At 40.1% G+C, this 14355-nt stretch overlaps 1 protein-coding gene across 2 annotated transcripts in view; it reads right to left on the bottom strand.

The window, feature by feature from the left end:
- Positions 1–4334: 4334 nt before the first annotated feature.
- The window catches only part of CEP170B (centrosomal protein 170B), a 57545-nt gene continuing 47524 nt past the window's right edge, over positions 4335–14355 (bottom strand). Inside the window, exons 15-19 of one of the 2 annotated variants that reach the window (XM_062577110.1) lie at positions 12480–12623; positions 10830–10918; positions 10168–10261; positions 9183–9234; positions 4335–8408 (exon numbers count right to left, since the gene is read on the bottom strand). In XM_062577110.1, the coding sequence (XP_062433094.1) occupies positions 8173–8408; positions 9183–9234; positions 10168–10261; positions 10830–10918; positions 12480–12623 (615 nt within the window). In that variant the 3' untranslated portion in view covers positions 4335–8172. Of the gene's footprint in view, positions 8409–9182; positions 9235–10167; positions 10262–10829; positions 10919–12428; positions 12624–14355 lie in introns of those variants that run through there. The other variant, XM_062577109.1, reaches the window with a different exon arrangement.

Genomic DNA, 14355 nt, shown 5'->3' with positions numbered 1-14355 from the left:
TAGTCCATTTTCAGTGTAGTATCCATCCTGGGCATGGCACTATTCTCACTGCTTCATTGCTGAACTCACCAGAAGCTTTATTTTTAAACCAAAGAACAAACCCCTCCAAAACCACCTCTCTACTCAGATCCTCAAAGCAAGCATTCTGCTTAGTAAAATCCCCTGTCCAATCTGCCCTTCTGTGCTCCCCTCTGCTCTCAAGGGAACATTATTCACTCAGACTAGCCTAAGGGAGCAAGCTAGCTCCTTCAAAATGGTGTGATTTACAACCCTCATCTTAAATTATATTCAGAATTTGCAGTAAAATTTTTGAGGGAGAAGGTTATATGTGCAACTTAAGTGTGAGGCATCTTGTCAGAAACGATGTCCCTCATCACCCGTATGAATCCGAAGGCTGCACCTCTGTCGACAAGGCTCAGCATAGCAACCCTGCTGTTACCTCCCAACAGTTCCTTCAGACTTGATCCTATTGAACTGAAGGATGTAATTCCCCACGTCAGCATCTAAGGAATGGTTCTGTACTGGGAGAAGAGCTGGGGAGCCTACTGAGAGCCAGGAAGGGTAATGAGGCTTTATAGTATCTTGTCATAAGCTACTGAAGATGGAAAATCTGAGAAGAGTCAGAGAAAAGGTCAGGATACAGCAGGAAGAGGCCTTTCTCTGGAAAGAGGAAGGTGTTATGAATCCTCTGCTTTCTCTGTGACTAAAGCACAAGCAGCAACTCAGAAGGCCAAAAAGCAAAACAAACAAAGCAAAAAACAAAAAACAAACAAAAAAAGGGAGCAGACAGGGTGCCTGTCTGATGAGCCAGCACCCTCCTGAATTTGTCTGGACTGCTGCTCTAATAATAACCTGCCACCAGGATCATCCCAAATCTCCATCAAAACAGAGCTGGGCCAAGTCGAAGGCCTGCCAGCATCCCCTTTAACTAAAGCTACCACAAAAAAAGGAGTCAGGATCCTACGTGACCTAGGCTTCCTCGGCAGTCTGCAGAAAGAGGCATTTCCAGTGAACAACCGTGCCAAAGGTCCAGATTGCTTCTGGGAAGTGCCCCAGTCCCTCCACTAACTTCAGAGAGGGACTAAGCATCCAAGTATTGCAGCTAACCACCTCATGGACTGAAGTCGCTGCCTCTGATGGGTATGTAAGCAAGCTTAGCAACAAGCTGCATTGCTCTGTTTATACACAGGACTGAAATCCTGGCATGAGTTACAGTGACACAAGTAACAAAAGCTGCCACTGGTTTCAGTGAGTTCAGGATTTTACTGCACAAGTGGCAGCATGCTTGTATTATGTTCAGGCTTTATCTTTGGTCACTTCCAGCTTTAACACTAAAGTAATGCTACATCATGCTTGTTATTAATATTCCCTTGATGTATTAAACTAAAGTTTGGAAGTGTGAGCTAACATTAACCTCCCGTTGCCAAAGGACTAAAAAAAATCATTAATTGTTCCAGTATCACCAGTTTAGTTCAGACTAAGAGAGGCTGGATTATATTATAGGATCATCAGCTCTCCAACAGCACAAGCTGAAATTCAAAATAAGCATTACTTTCCTCTGCAGACCACCCAGTGCCCGTCTCTCCCTGAAGTTTCTGACTCTGACCGACAGAGCACAAGCAATCTCCAGCTGAGATCCTCAGAAATGGCTTCTGATGTGCTTAAGAGTTTATGAATGTTCAACTTGAAACAGTGAAAAGGGACTGGTTTCCAGAGACCACTTAGAAACAACAGTTCCAAAAAAACATGTTTCCAGAAAAAGGCATCTTATTTCTCCTCATTCTTGGCAGCTAACATACAATTCCGATTAATCTCGTTGTCCTCCTTTGCAGTTTGCCAAGGCCTGGCTTCCCCCTGATTATCTGACCTCACATACCAGCCCAATATGAATTACGTGTTTCTGATCTAACTAGCAGCGTTGTAGCTGGGAGTCTTTAAGGACATTAGTGGGTTTGTGGGAAGGAGTAATTTGACCAACTGGTATTACTGCGGGAGGTGGAAAGAGAGGAAAAAAAAAAAAAAAAGAAGAGAAAGGTCAAGGCTTGGGGCAAACAAGCAATCTCATTTATTCCTCCTCTTCTGTCTTGCAGAGAAGGCTCCTTCCACCAGCTGCTCTGACTTGCCACTTTCCTACACACAAAGTAAATAAAACTCTCACTTCAGAGTCCTATGCCACTCTGTGGTGAACATACTCCATCTAAAAAACATGCTTTGACTCCCATTTGCTGGAAAGGTACACTGAAAGAAACAGCGAAACATCTTTTAACATATATGTGGGAGATCTGCTAAGAAGTTGCTATTTTAACATGCTTTCATCTCAAAGAGCTAGTAATAAATAAGAACGTTGCTACAGTGGAGCACAGTAGAGATTACTAGAAAAAATATACTTTCATTTTCATGAGGACTAACCAGCTGGGCTCTGAACACCAACAGCCAACAAAGAGATGAGAGGCAGAAACAGCCAGAGTCTGTATATTTGGAAAGAAGAATGCTATATTTATACTATTTTTTAATGTCAAAAGACTGAACACTCAAGTTAACTGGAAAAAAATTGTCATTTCAGGTTAAGCATGGTGAGCTATTTAAGCCAACGAGCCTACAGGGAATTTCAAATCTAAATACATTTTCATCTGAAAATTTTTCTAATTTCAAGATTTAATGAACCTCCATCTTTTAAAACAGAAAAGCTGAAAAGCAAGATCCTGCTGGCCTCAACAGTCCACAAGTGCCTTTGTGAGAAAGGCGGCAGGACCCAGCGCAAGCATAAGGGTCTCTCTGTAAACCTGCACTTGAGGTCAGCAGATCAGAAATCTGTCTCTCGGATGATTTGAAGTTTTACTCTAAGGATGGATCCCGCAAACCCTGCTAATGGGAACACTGTCTGGAATTCCTTCCTATACCCATACAGAAAATCAGACTGTGCATTTCCCAGCACAGATGAGGCTGTTAAAGAGCAAGGCAGGATTTCAGCTGAACGCTCAGCAGGAAGATGCATAGAGGAGATTGTTACTTCTGCCTTTTATCGTTTATTTTTAAATTCTGCCAGATAGCAGCTTTCATTATGCTGCAAATAGTTTTGGCCACAGTTCCACTACCTCTTATTTTCATTCAGTCAGACTGTTAAAAATTAATGATGTGGATACACTATTGATTCCAAAAGGGAACTTTGCATAGCATCCTAACTCAAATATCACCCGATACTGCTGGGGAAGACTGGAGATTTAATATAGTGTACAACTTAAACTCGTATTTTAGAGAGCACAGAAAGCTTTCTCTCCAGATACAGCACGTATAGACTGAAACAGAAAAGCTTGAGAAAGAAAAAAAATCATCTGCCTCTTAAAAAGCTTTTTTTCCCCTTCTTTTTTTAAAATAAAAATCTTCCCTGTGAAGAGGGCCAACTCTAAGCATAAAAGGGCTCATTTTTAACAACCTAACGCAAAGGTCATCAGAGGATGGAAATCTCCCACCATGATCCTGGCTGGGTTGAGTATCAATCTTCCCCCTCCTCCTCCCTTCTTCCTTTTCTGCAGTTTGGTCATTGCTGGCCAGTGCTGCTTTGTCTGCCACCCATATTTCACTTTGCACACCTGTGTGTGTGCTAATGCAGAGAAGTGGAGCTGGAGACCTACCCTGCACAGATCGGTGGAGCCTCAAACTCCTGAAGGCTGTGCAGAAGGGAAGGAAGAAATCAACAGTGTTTCCAAAGTGCCACGAAGGATGCAACGTTCACAAAGAGGAACGCAAGGAAGAAATAAGGACAGTGATGTAACGGAGGGTAAATCAAGAGAGCTTCATACACATGTAAACCAAGCTCAATATAAACACAAGATGTCACTTTTCTTTAACCACATAACTGCAGAGCTTTGTCCAGCTGAATTTGACTTTTAAAAATACCATAGTTAATCATTGGAAAGAGATAAAACAGTATAAAAAATGGAATAAAACATCAGCATACCAAACTGAGCAGACCATCTTCAGCAGATGGGGACTTGCAGACTTTGATCCTGTAATTGAAGAGGGGTAGGGGAAAGGAAACTCTTGCACTATTAGAAGGGGATCTGTCCAGGCCACAAATGTGAGCCACAGAGGACCCAGCTGCACTGTTAGTTTCCTGTTGCTGATAATTCTTTTGTTACACTGTACTTATAAACACCAACATAAAGAGACAGTTAAAAATTTGTTTAGGTCTGCAAGCATACACTTCCCCCCAAACCAGAATTAGCACACAAAAACCCAGAATCATACTGTCGCATGATAAAAGAATGATTTATTAGAGCAACTTTATGATAAAATTATATAAAATAACAATTTATTTTTTTAGACATCCACAATATCACCTTGGAACAAAATGTACATATACGGCCTATAATCCAAACAAAAATAAATTACCATAAAAAAAGCAGAAAAAATAAGGGTAGGAGAAACAAATCAAATCATACACAGCATTTCAAGAGGGTGGGAAAAAGAGAAAGTTATTAATCAATTGAAGTCATACAAACGTGTTTCAGCTTTACTCTCAGACAGCTCAGCTTGCATTTGTGTTGCATGCAAATGGAATGATCCAGTGAACAGTTCAGAACAGCAGAATCAGCAGCATAACAACAGCAGATAGTGAAATAGGCACAATTCAGCACAGGGCACATCAAAAGTGAACAGGTAGTTCTGTCTGGTTTTTGCAAAAATTATACACATTTACTGAACTTCAAAAATAGCTAGTGTGATCTGCAAACCCAAAGAAAAAACTAGTAGAATCTTGTACTTAAATACTTTACATTTCTTTTTTTTTTCAGTAGGCTGTATGTAAACATTCCACTAGTTTTACCTTTATTAAAATGCTCAAAGATGATGTAGACACTCTTTTCTCCTGCAGCGTGACTACAACATGACATTGCTGTAGATACATAGATCCTCGCTCACAAAGCTTGTACACATTCTCTCAGGAATTTACATTCATTCCATCATAACAGAATAACAAGATTTTACATTGAAAGAATTAAACTGAGAATACAGTTTTCAAGTATAATGGAAGAACTAAGGACAGGGATCTTGAAAGGTGCTCAGGCACCCAAATTGTACAGACAACCAAGAGGACCTGAACACCTGCTTTCCTCAAACTTTGAAAATCCCATCCTTCATTACATTTCTTTAGTCAAATACAAAAAAACATGAAAGCAATATGGTAGGAGAATGGCCCACAGGTCAGTGCCACCCTTGCCAAGCCCAACAGAAAGCCCATCCACACTCACTGAAGCCAACAGGAATCCCATGCACTGATCCCAGGCCAGCTAGATACGCCACTATGCAGCTGTTACGCTCACATTGGAATCACACAGAGGCATGTGTTCATCGGTGCATACAGTACTGCTTAGGAGAACGAACAACGAATAAAGTGAATAAAGGAGTTATAACCACATGGCTAGCTCTTTGGCTTATCTGGAGCAGACAAGTGCAAATGGAGTGTACTTCAGAAGCTGTGAATACAGAAAAACCAACTACATTTCACCACTAATTACCAAGACAGTTTTGAATGCGAAGATCCAGGCATTAATGTTGTGTCAGGATACAGAAGCATTTCATATTTTGGTTGAGTCATAAATAAAACAGATCAAGCTGTTCTCTCCCCACTCCACACATACACTTTCCAAATTATTAACAGACACCAACTGTTGCATCCCTATTAGTCATTTGTAGAGGTATCATATTTATGGGTTGCCTTAATTGATGTAAGGTGTCTGTGGGCTCCCCCTCGAATTCAGAGCAGAGCAACCAAGGAAGAAAATCTATCCCTGATGTGTTCATGTATGAAAAAAGAATCAAGCAATTTTCAAGTGAAAGTAAAAACAAGTCACATCATGGACACATTATAGAGAAACAAAATCCATTAGAGCATAGCCATGAAAATGCAGAAACATGGTAACAAAGAATAATAAAAATCAGATGTCTGAGTAATTAACTTGTCTCTATAGCAGAACTGAAACCAACACCAATACCTTATCTGTGAAGGTCCTTCAGCTCTCGGTGAGTTGGGGTAGCACCTGGTCGTATCAAACCCTAGCCAAGAACGGCTTGAAAAAGTGTGTATCGTCTATGTCAGGAACAATTCTACCACTTACGATATTCATCAAGGACATGGTCAGGTATTTCAAGAAACGACAGGTCAGAATGACTGAATGAACATCACATTCAGACAACGCACGTATTACAGGCAGAGGAACGTATCAAGGATGATTTTTTTTTTTTATTCCGCAGAGTTTTAGTGTTGTCATCATCTATGTGAAATCCAGTAGATTTCTCCACAGAAGAGCATCTCCACACAAGCAGATGAGTCTTATTACCTACCAAAAAACTTGGAAGTATATTTATACCTACTGTTTGCCAGCCAGCACCTTCCACACTCAAAAGAAACTAATGGCCTGTTGGCATACTCCCATTTTGGGACTGATCCTGTTTCTGCTGAAATCAATAGGAAGCTTCCGCTGGCTTCACCATGAAAGCAGTCATGCTCTTTGCTAGTAGATTAAAGACTGCGTGAGCATCCCTATATATTTAAATTATTTTAACAGGTTCCCACTTTTACAACATCCTAGCAAAAAAGCTCAAATAACTACTTAAGCTAACTATAAAGTAACCCTTGCCCATCCCAAAATATGAAGTCAGCACACAAGAAGCAGTCAAGCTTGGGAAAACATTTTCACTGGTTAAACACCACACTGTATAAGGGCAAAATGGAACTCATCTGCTCACCTTTCCCAAAACACGTATCCTCCGTAACTACGACAGAAGATTAGGTTTCTTTACCTGATTATTGTTTATTGACGAAAAAGAATGAAAAAGAAATCAATACAAGAGGGAAAAACCACCAAACTGGCAGCAAATGCATCTGGAAGAGGTCCCTTCAAAATTCTTCTTAACACAAAGCCACAAAAATTGCTTGGAATTTTGCAGTTTAACTGAAAGACAGAATACAAAAAGTAACTTCTTTTAAAACAAGAAATTGCTCAGTGCAACTGCATATAATCCTTAGTGTTCCTAGGATCATAACAGATCAAAAATAAGATCCAGACAAAAATCCCAAATGCACCAACTGCTTGACACTGTTGAATGGTTTCTGAAGAACACCAGAAGATGGTGGGTGTTCAAGCACACTTGCTCTGAAAAAAATTGCATGACAGAACTAGCAGCAAAGGTGGAGCTACATTTAAGCCATTATTTTTAGAGTGCCATCAAGTGAACACGAGTTCACAGCAACTGTGCAATTAAGTTTATTACATGAGCCATTGGAACAGATGTTTTTCTTAGCAATTAGCTGATCACAAACATCTTTGTCTTTGGCCCACTCAAGAGAATTTGTAGCTCATTGTGAAAAGATTTTATATTAAAAAAGAAAAAAAGCTTAGAGATAACAATTGTACCAAAACCATGAAAATTTGGCAAGTTAAACTGTAAAACCTGATTTTTTGTACCTACACCTGAAACTTTGGGCCTGAAACATAGTCAAAAATAGTAACCACATGAGTAGTTTTTACATTCATACCATCATAGTTAACTTTCATACTTTTCCAATGGAAAAACAAAGGGTTCTATCTTATTTTGTTTTTTGGGCTGAAAACACGATACACAACTTCAGTGTTGCCTCCTTTTTACAAACACTGAGGAGGACTTTATACAACTGCAGTGTTTCTCCTAGAAACCTGCTATATTGCACCATCATTCTGTTGGATATGCACATTGATTCCAACAGAGTTGTAATGCTCCATTTGTAAAATTAAAAAAAAAACAAAACAAATCTAGCGCCAAAGTGTTTTCTTTTTAATTGCCCTTCATTACAACTGAATAATTATAAACAGGCTAATGCAAGAACACTTTAGCTTCGGCAGTACTGAATGGAGGGTATGTAAAGCCTGTTTTCTTATGGCACACTGGAAGAATAAGTGAGTAATTTTCTAAAAATCACTTTGCCTCTATGCTGAATGTGTGCTGCTCCACAGTGCTAGTCTTGTTTAAAAGGCATACATAGACTTGCTATTCACCCTCACAGCATAGTTTTTTTTTTTTGTGCAATGTGTTAGCAATCTAAACAACTGCTCCACACAAACTGTCCACAAACCACTCATACACAGTACTAACGCAACAGTAGATTACAATATGATAGCAATACAAAATACTGTATCAGATCACATATTTCTCTCCATCTGGAATGAAGTTTGAATCCTGTAAGCTAGAAGACCCACAGTTCGATTTCTGTGTGTAGTTTCTCATCTGTGCTGGGGACAAAGTCTCCAGTGTGGACCCAGAAGTGTTAGCAGTCCTGACTTTAGCGGCTGTAGATTGCTTAGCAGCTGAACACGCTTTGTTACTTGCAACCACATCCAAGTTTCCAGTAGGGTCAATGACAGCATTTATGACTGGAGGAAAGAAAGAAAAGAAAAAAAAAAAAAAAAAAAAACACACACACACACACACACATATTAGGAGCACTCAGAAGAGTTTCTGAACAGAAGTTTTCTTGCCTTCAAAACTGTAGACAGTCCTTGTGTTCATTTAAGTCATGATATTTTATTTATTAATATCTTTAGATCTAAGCAACTTTAGTAAGCAAAAACCTCTCCCAAACTGAAGTTATGAGGACTTTAAGCTTTTTGAGTAGGATGACCAAGACAAACTACAGCAATAAAACAGTAAGCCTTTAGCAAGAGGCTGGAATGATGCTTGTTGGTTGTGTTTTTTTGTTTGTTTTGTTTTTTTAGTCTTTAAATTTCTATGTGATGAAAGAAGCCTCTCCTGAGATTATCTTGGCTTCTCTATTGCACAGAGTTCTACTTGCAAGATTCAGGTCAATGAGAGCCAAAAACATAGACTTCATTGGCCAAAAGAGCTGCTAAATATTATTTCAGCAGCAAAGACTTTTGCCAGTTTATCTTATACAAATATGCTAATTACCCCAGAGTATATCCCACAGCAATACCTTCCACTTTTCAAGAGTCATCAATTTTCTTAAAAGTTGGCAGCAGAAGAAAAATCTACTGTTCCCTCCATGTGCACTTGTCAGAGAGCTCTATGCAAACAAACTGAACTACTGTATCCTTTCCCCGTTTCCACTGACAAATCAAGCCACAGTGTTTTATTTTGTACAATTTAATGGCATTTATGAGACAAAAAGAACATTTAAAGTGACTAACCTTCAAGTTGTTTTTGGACTCTCCTGAGCTCCTTCAGGATAGAACTGATTTCCTAGAAACAAATGCATCAGAATATACTAAGTATTCCACTAATGTAGGAAGTATCATATACCTTTTCTGATCAAGTACATTCACATTCAGTTCCAACTTCGCTCAAGTTACTGTATTATTGAACAGTCAAAGAAAAACTATTATCTGTATTTAGCTGAATTCAGACAGTGTTCTACGTGACTTCTGCTGTGCCTCATTTTCCCAAATGCTACTACATCACTCATTTCATAACTACAATGGCTCTGACATTTGAAGCGCTGACCAGATATCTAGACATTAACTATACAAAGCCTCCCGCACCCACTTAAGAACAGATCTACAAAGATATTTACAAGCTTAACTCCTAGAGCAGTATAAGCAATTAGCCATGAAGATATCCCTGTAGAGCTGAATTATGTGCCCTTAATATTAAGCAAACTTTCTGGGTCCATTACTTAAAATCTCTACTAGCAGTTCCCATAAATGACAGTAAGAGGTTACAAGAGCACAAATGTCACCCCTACGGCTGGTACATTTTTACTACCCTGTTATCAAACTGCAATAAACACAGAAAAAAAACATCCACTAGAAACAGTTGCCTACAACTGAAGCTGTGGGAACTGCATTTGTAAGGGGTGTTTTGGAGAATGTTTAAATAAGATCTAATGACCCTAAACCTGTACACCGGCTGATCTTGACTGGGTCTTCAAAGACAAATGACAAAAGAAGAGCTTGGTAAAAGTGACAGTAATGTAACTGTTGTTGGTTGGAGGAACTCATCTTGTTTCTTCTAACAACAACAACAACAAAAAATGGCAGTTCAACACATGCAAATGGACTACAAGTTTTAAAAATGAACTTGAGAAGTGCCAGAATCTGGGTTTTTTTTTGGTTGGTTTCTTACAAAGCATCCATGGACATAACTTTGATATTTCACTGGATCTCCTAGTCATACCTTGTTTGATGTCTTCAGAATTGGCACTTCATTTTCTGAGTTAATTTTGGCTTCCATCTCCTCCCAGGTCCTTTCTGAGTTCTGAAACAGAATCCTGCAGCACATACAGTGGAATAGGTCTTAAAAATCACCATCCAAAATCTGCTTGCTTGAAAATAAAAGACCTAGTTATCACAAAATGCGGCAACAAAGATGATCAATGGAATAGCAATAGGACAAAGAACCTCTCAGCTAATTTAGGAACAATCCAAAGTCCTTCCCCAAATGATAACTTCCAGGGCAAGAACAAGCCTTGAGGAACCTTCACAACCCTTGGTGATCTGGAAGCTTTCTGAGAGTCTTGGGATGGACGAGTAAAAGAGAGACAATCCACCAAACAAGAATACATTCTTATTCCTTCTCTTTCCACAAGTGACACTTCTTAAACGCAAAGTAAAGGCATCCTCACCCAAACATACCAGAAAAGAGATGGCAAGTGATTATGTTGCATCTCTTACACTACACGTACTGTTCCCTGTGTCTAGATTTTCTGCATCTAGACTACAAGACTTTCCAAGATGACAATGCGTTATCTTCCAGAAGTAAGAAATTTACGATCTGCATTTCTTAAAAAACTCAGTAGTAAGTCAACATTTCAGATCAGGGACAAAAAAATTACTTACTTCATTTTTTCAGCTAGGTTTTCTGTATTTTCGCGGATTGTATGGGATAACTGGGACACTGGATTCAACATCAGGTTGTCAAAGATTACCTAATATATAAAAGAAATCAGATAGAAAAATTTTTTAGTAAACTAGCACACAAAACTGGTGATTTTCAGACCAAACCATCTCCACTGAAAAATCTTTGTCTACAAGGATGATACGTGAAGTCCACGGGAGATAAGAAGGCACAGAGCTTTATTGCACCACTTTGGCAAAAAGATTAATATCAAACTGTTCAGATTGTTTTCTATAAGAGTATAGGAAAAAACAGAGTTGTCTGCAGGTACAGAAATATTTAAGCATTTCTTCTACTAAAAGAAAGAAAAAGCTTTGAAGGCTTTCTATGCCTTATAGGGGGAAAAGAGGCGGTGGTCGGGGGAAAGCAGTCTGCCTGAAACCATGTAAAGTGATTTATGTTACAGTTCAAGCCAAAAAACAAACAAAAAAAACCAAAACAAAAAGCAACAAGAAATCAACATATAAAACTAATCCAAAGCCAAAACATTCAAGTTTTGTAACACAAAAGAATTCACAGGCTTTTGCCACAAAAGCTTCACATGCTCCCACACCAGCTAGGGGCACTCTGGACCCACACCTTTTACTAGATCTTGGCGCAGTGAGTGGTCAGAGATGGTTTCAAATAAGTTGCAGGACAGAATCAATATCAGGTCCACAGCTCAGCCCAAAGCTCAGCCCAGGTCCGTTAGCCAGTTTGAGCCCTGCTCCACCTGCGCAGCTGAGGCTGACTGCACTTGAGCCTAGCTCTCCCCTCCCGCTAACTCTTCTCTAGTGGAGCAGGGATGGAGAAAGCAAGCAGAGTAACAAGTCCAACTAGTAGCACCCCAGCAACCTGCTGCTCCTCTGCACCATCGTTCCGCCATGCTCCTGACCTATTTCACCCCTAACCTTGAGTTTCAGGCCAGGCTTCCTCATCCTTTAGTACCATCTTGTAACTCCCAGACTGCCCTGCTCTCTCATCCCAGAAGAAAGGAAATAGTTGCTATTCAAATTGCATACACTGGGGGGAGCAAAGCAGAATGAAGGGCTTGCATCCTGCAAGGGACTCACCAGGGAGCCCGCTGTGCCAAGGCACTCGAGCCCAGCTTACGGACTTATCACAAGGACCAGCTTATGGCACTGCTGCTTCATGGGCAGCTCCAACCAGTGTGCCCATTGCAGAAAATAAGGCGCCTTTACTGATTATACTGAACAACTACTCTCACACCAAGATTTCCAGTTGTTAAACCTCTGGTGCTGCACATTTCAAAAAATTGGGCCTTTTCTGTTTTTCTTTAAAAGAACAGCGCACTAGCCTACATAGGCTCTGACACTGTGAATGCCTCCCCCATAGCAAGCAATCAAGCCTCACTTTTTACTGGAGTTTTACATAAGAGGAAACTTCCAGTCAACACTGGTTATAAGGGTAACTCTGTGCCTTCCCCCCCACCCCTTCTTTTTTAACACTTTATTTCCATAGCTACAAACCAGGGCTCTTGAGTGCACTTCCTTGAAAGACCACCTTTGGCAGCTTAGAAAGAGCAGATACACATACTGTACCTTATAGCAATGTCATACACAAACTTAGAAAGCAAAGATAAAGGCGCCTGCCTCCTCACGGTTTCTTGTCCTTGTTTTTCTTGAGGGATCCTCTTCTCTATTATCGTTCATATTTTGGTCAAAATCCTTCAGTTCTACTGATCCTGGAGGCACTTTCTGGTAGTTCAGACTTGCTTCTGGAATGCGCTGCACCAACTTGGAAATAATTAGTAATGAGTCATTAAAATTAGTAAGGAAGGAGGCACACAGGCAGTCACTGCAGGTATTTCAGATTTTCAGGCAAACCCCAGAGGAACATTGATTCATTTAAGTCTTGTTCAGACAGGCATGGTTTCTAAGCAAATCCCTGGAACCCAGTCCTACAAACATCTGCCCAATGGAGCCATCCCACAAAACTCAATGGGGCTATTCTAGGCTTATAATTTTGAGTGTTTGACTACTAGCTGAAAGGTACATCTTTGTCTTTTATGAAATTAGATTAAAATTAAGAAAAGCCTTGAATTCCTGTATCTTATATTTCAATACAATCAAGCTATAAGATCAATGCAACTTTAAAGTGATGTTAAAATTAAGCAGAAACCATTTAGTAACACATGGAAGAGATGAAAATGCAATACAAAACCACTGACGATGTAAATAATAAACAGGAAAAACAGAACAGACAGGACAACCACTTTGTTGGGTTAACTGACAGACAAAAACTCTAGAAGGTGAGGAAAATAACAGCAACGAGACAGAGATACAAAATAATGGGATGGAAAGTGCACCTGAGATGGATATGCCAGCCGAAAAGATCTACGAGCAATCTGTGTTAAAACAGAAACAAAGAGATCAATGCTCCCGAATGACAGCGACAGCAAGTATCAGAGAGAACACACGTGTCGTTATTTTGGGGCAACATTCCCATAAGCGCATTCGAGGGGAGCAGCACTGGAGTACCCCCCGGCATGCACCAAATTAGGAGGAGAATCTGGTCACTAACCAGTTCTGCAGAGGTGGTCGCGGGCAGCTCCCCAGTTACTTTGCAGTGGACTATGCTGGGTAAAATCCAACAGCCCAGAGAACAGATTGCAAATATCATCTGGGAGGTGCTTTGTTTGGCAACAGCACACAGCTCTCGAGAGCAAAGTCAAGAGGAAACTGTGTGCCATCCAAAGTCCAGGCTCCCCAAACACTACGCAATAGCAATCGGGTTATCAACAGGCAGGAGGCATGAGACATTACGCTACAGGGGTGCAACAGCCAAAGTTTAGATGATAAGCTTCCTTTTTTAAGCATCCTTTTGTGAACTGCAGAAACAAGTTAGGCCTGCTGCAGCGGTGTCAGAAGTGAGTAGTAACCAGGAGATACTTCTACAGCCTGGAAGCTCTCAGCACAATCAGTGAAAAACTGTAAGAGCATCATCATTTCCATCATGACCAAGAGATTTTAACACATGGCCTGATCTGTTCTCATGCTTTTTGTTCTGCCACCCCTTAAGCATTTCCTCTCATCATACCAACAGTCATACTAAGTACCTTAAGCAACAGCTTAAAAGAAATCTAATTTTTAAGTTTTTTGCTACCTCAACTTAAAACCCAGAAAACTACCCCAAAAGACCAAACCAAAAGAATGCCATGCAGGTGACTCTACTTGCAGCAGCTGAGTTTTCAGGTTGACTGATCAACTTTGCAGAAAGCTTGCTCCTGTAAAACCTACACACCCACAATTCAAGGCATCCCAAGCAACCCATGAATTTGGGAAACGGGAATCATGAAGGTTTTGTTTTACCCTTGCTGAACACCTTTTGTTTTGCTCAGTAATATTCAGGTCAGTGTTCCAAGAATCTGTATTATATATACTACACAGCTGAGGGCTACAAAAAACAAGAACCTTGAACATGCACTAGGGAATTTAAAACCTGGTTAACAGGATGGTTAACATCCAA

Source organism: Rhea pennata, chromosome 5 (assembly GCF_028389875.1).
Source record: "Rhea pennata isolate bPtePen1 chromosome 5, bPtePen1.pri, whole genome shotgun sequence".
Classification (NCBI taxonomy): Eukaryota; Metazoa; Chordata; class Aves; order Rheiformes; family Rheidae; genus Rhea; species Rhea pennata.
Note: the sequence above shows the minus strand (reverse complement) of the source record. Positions and strands in the feature narration are given on the sequence as shown.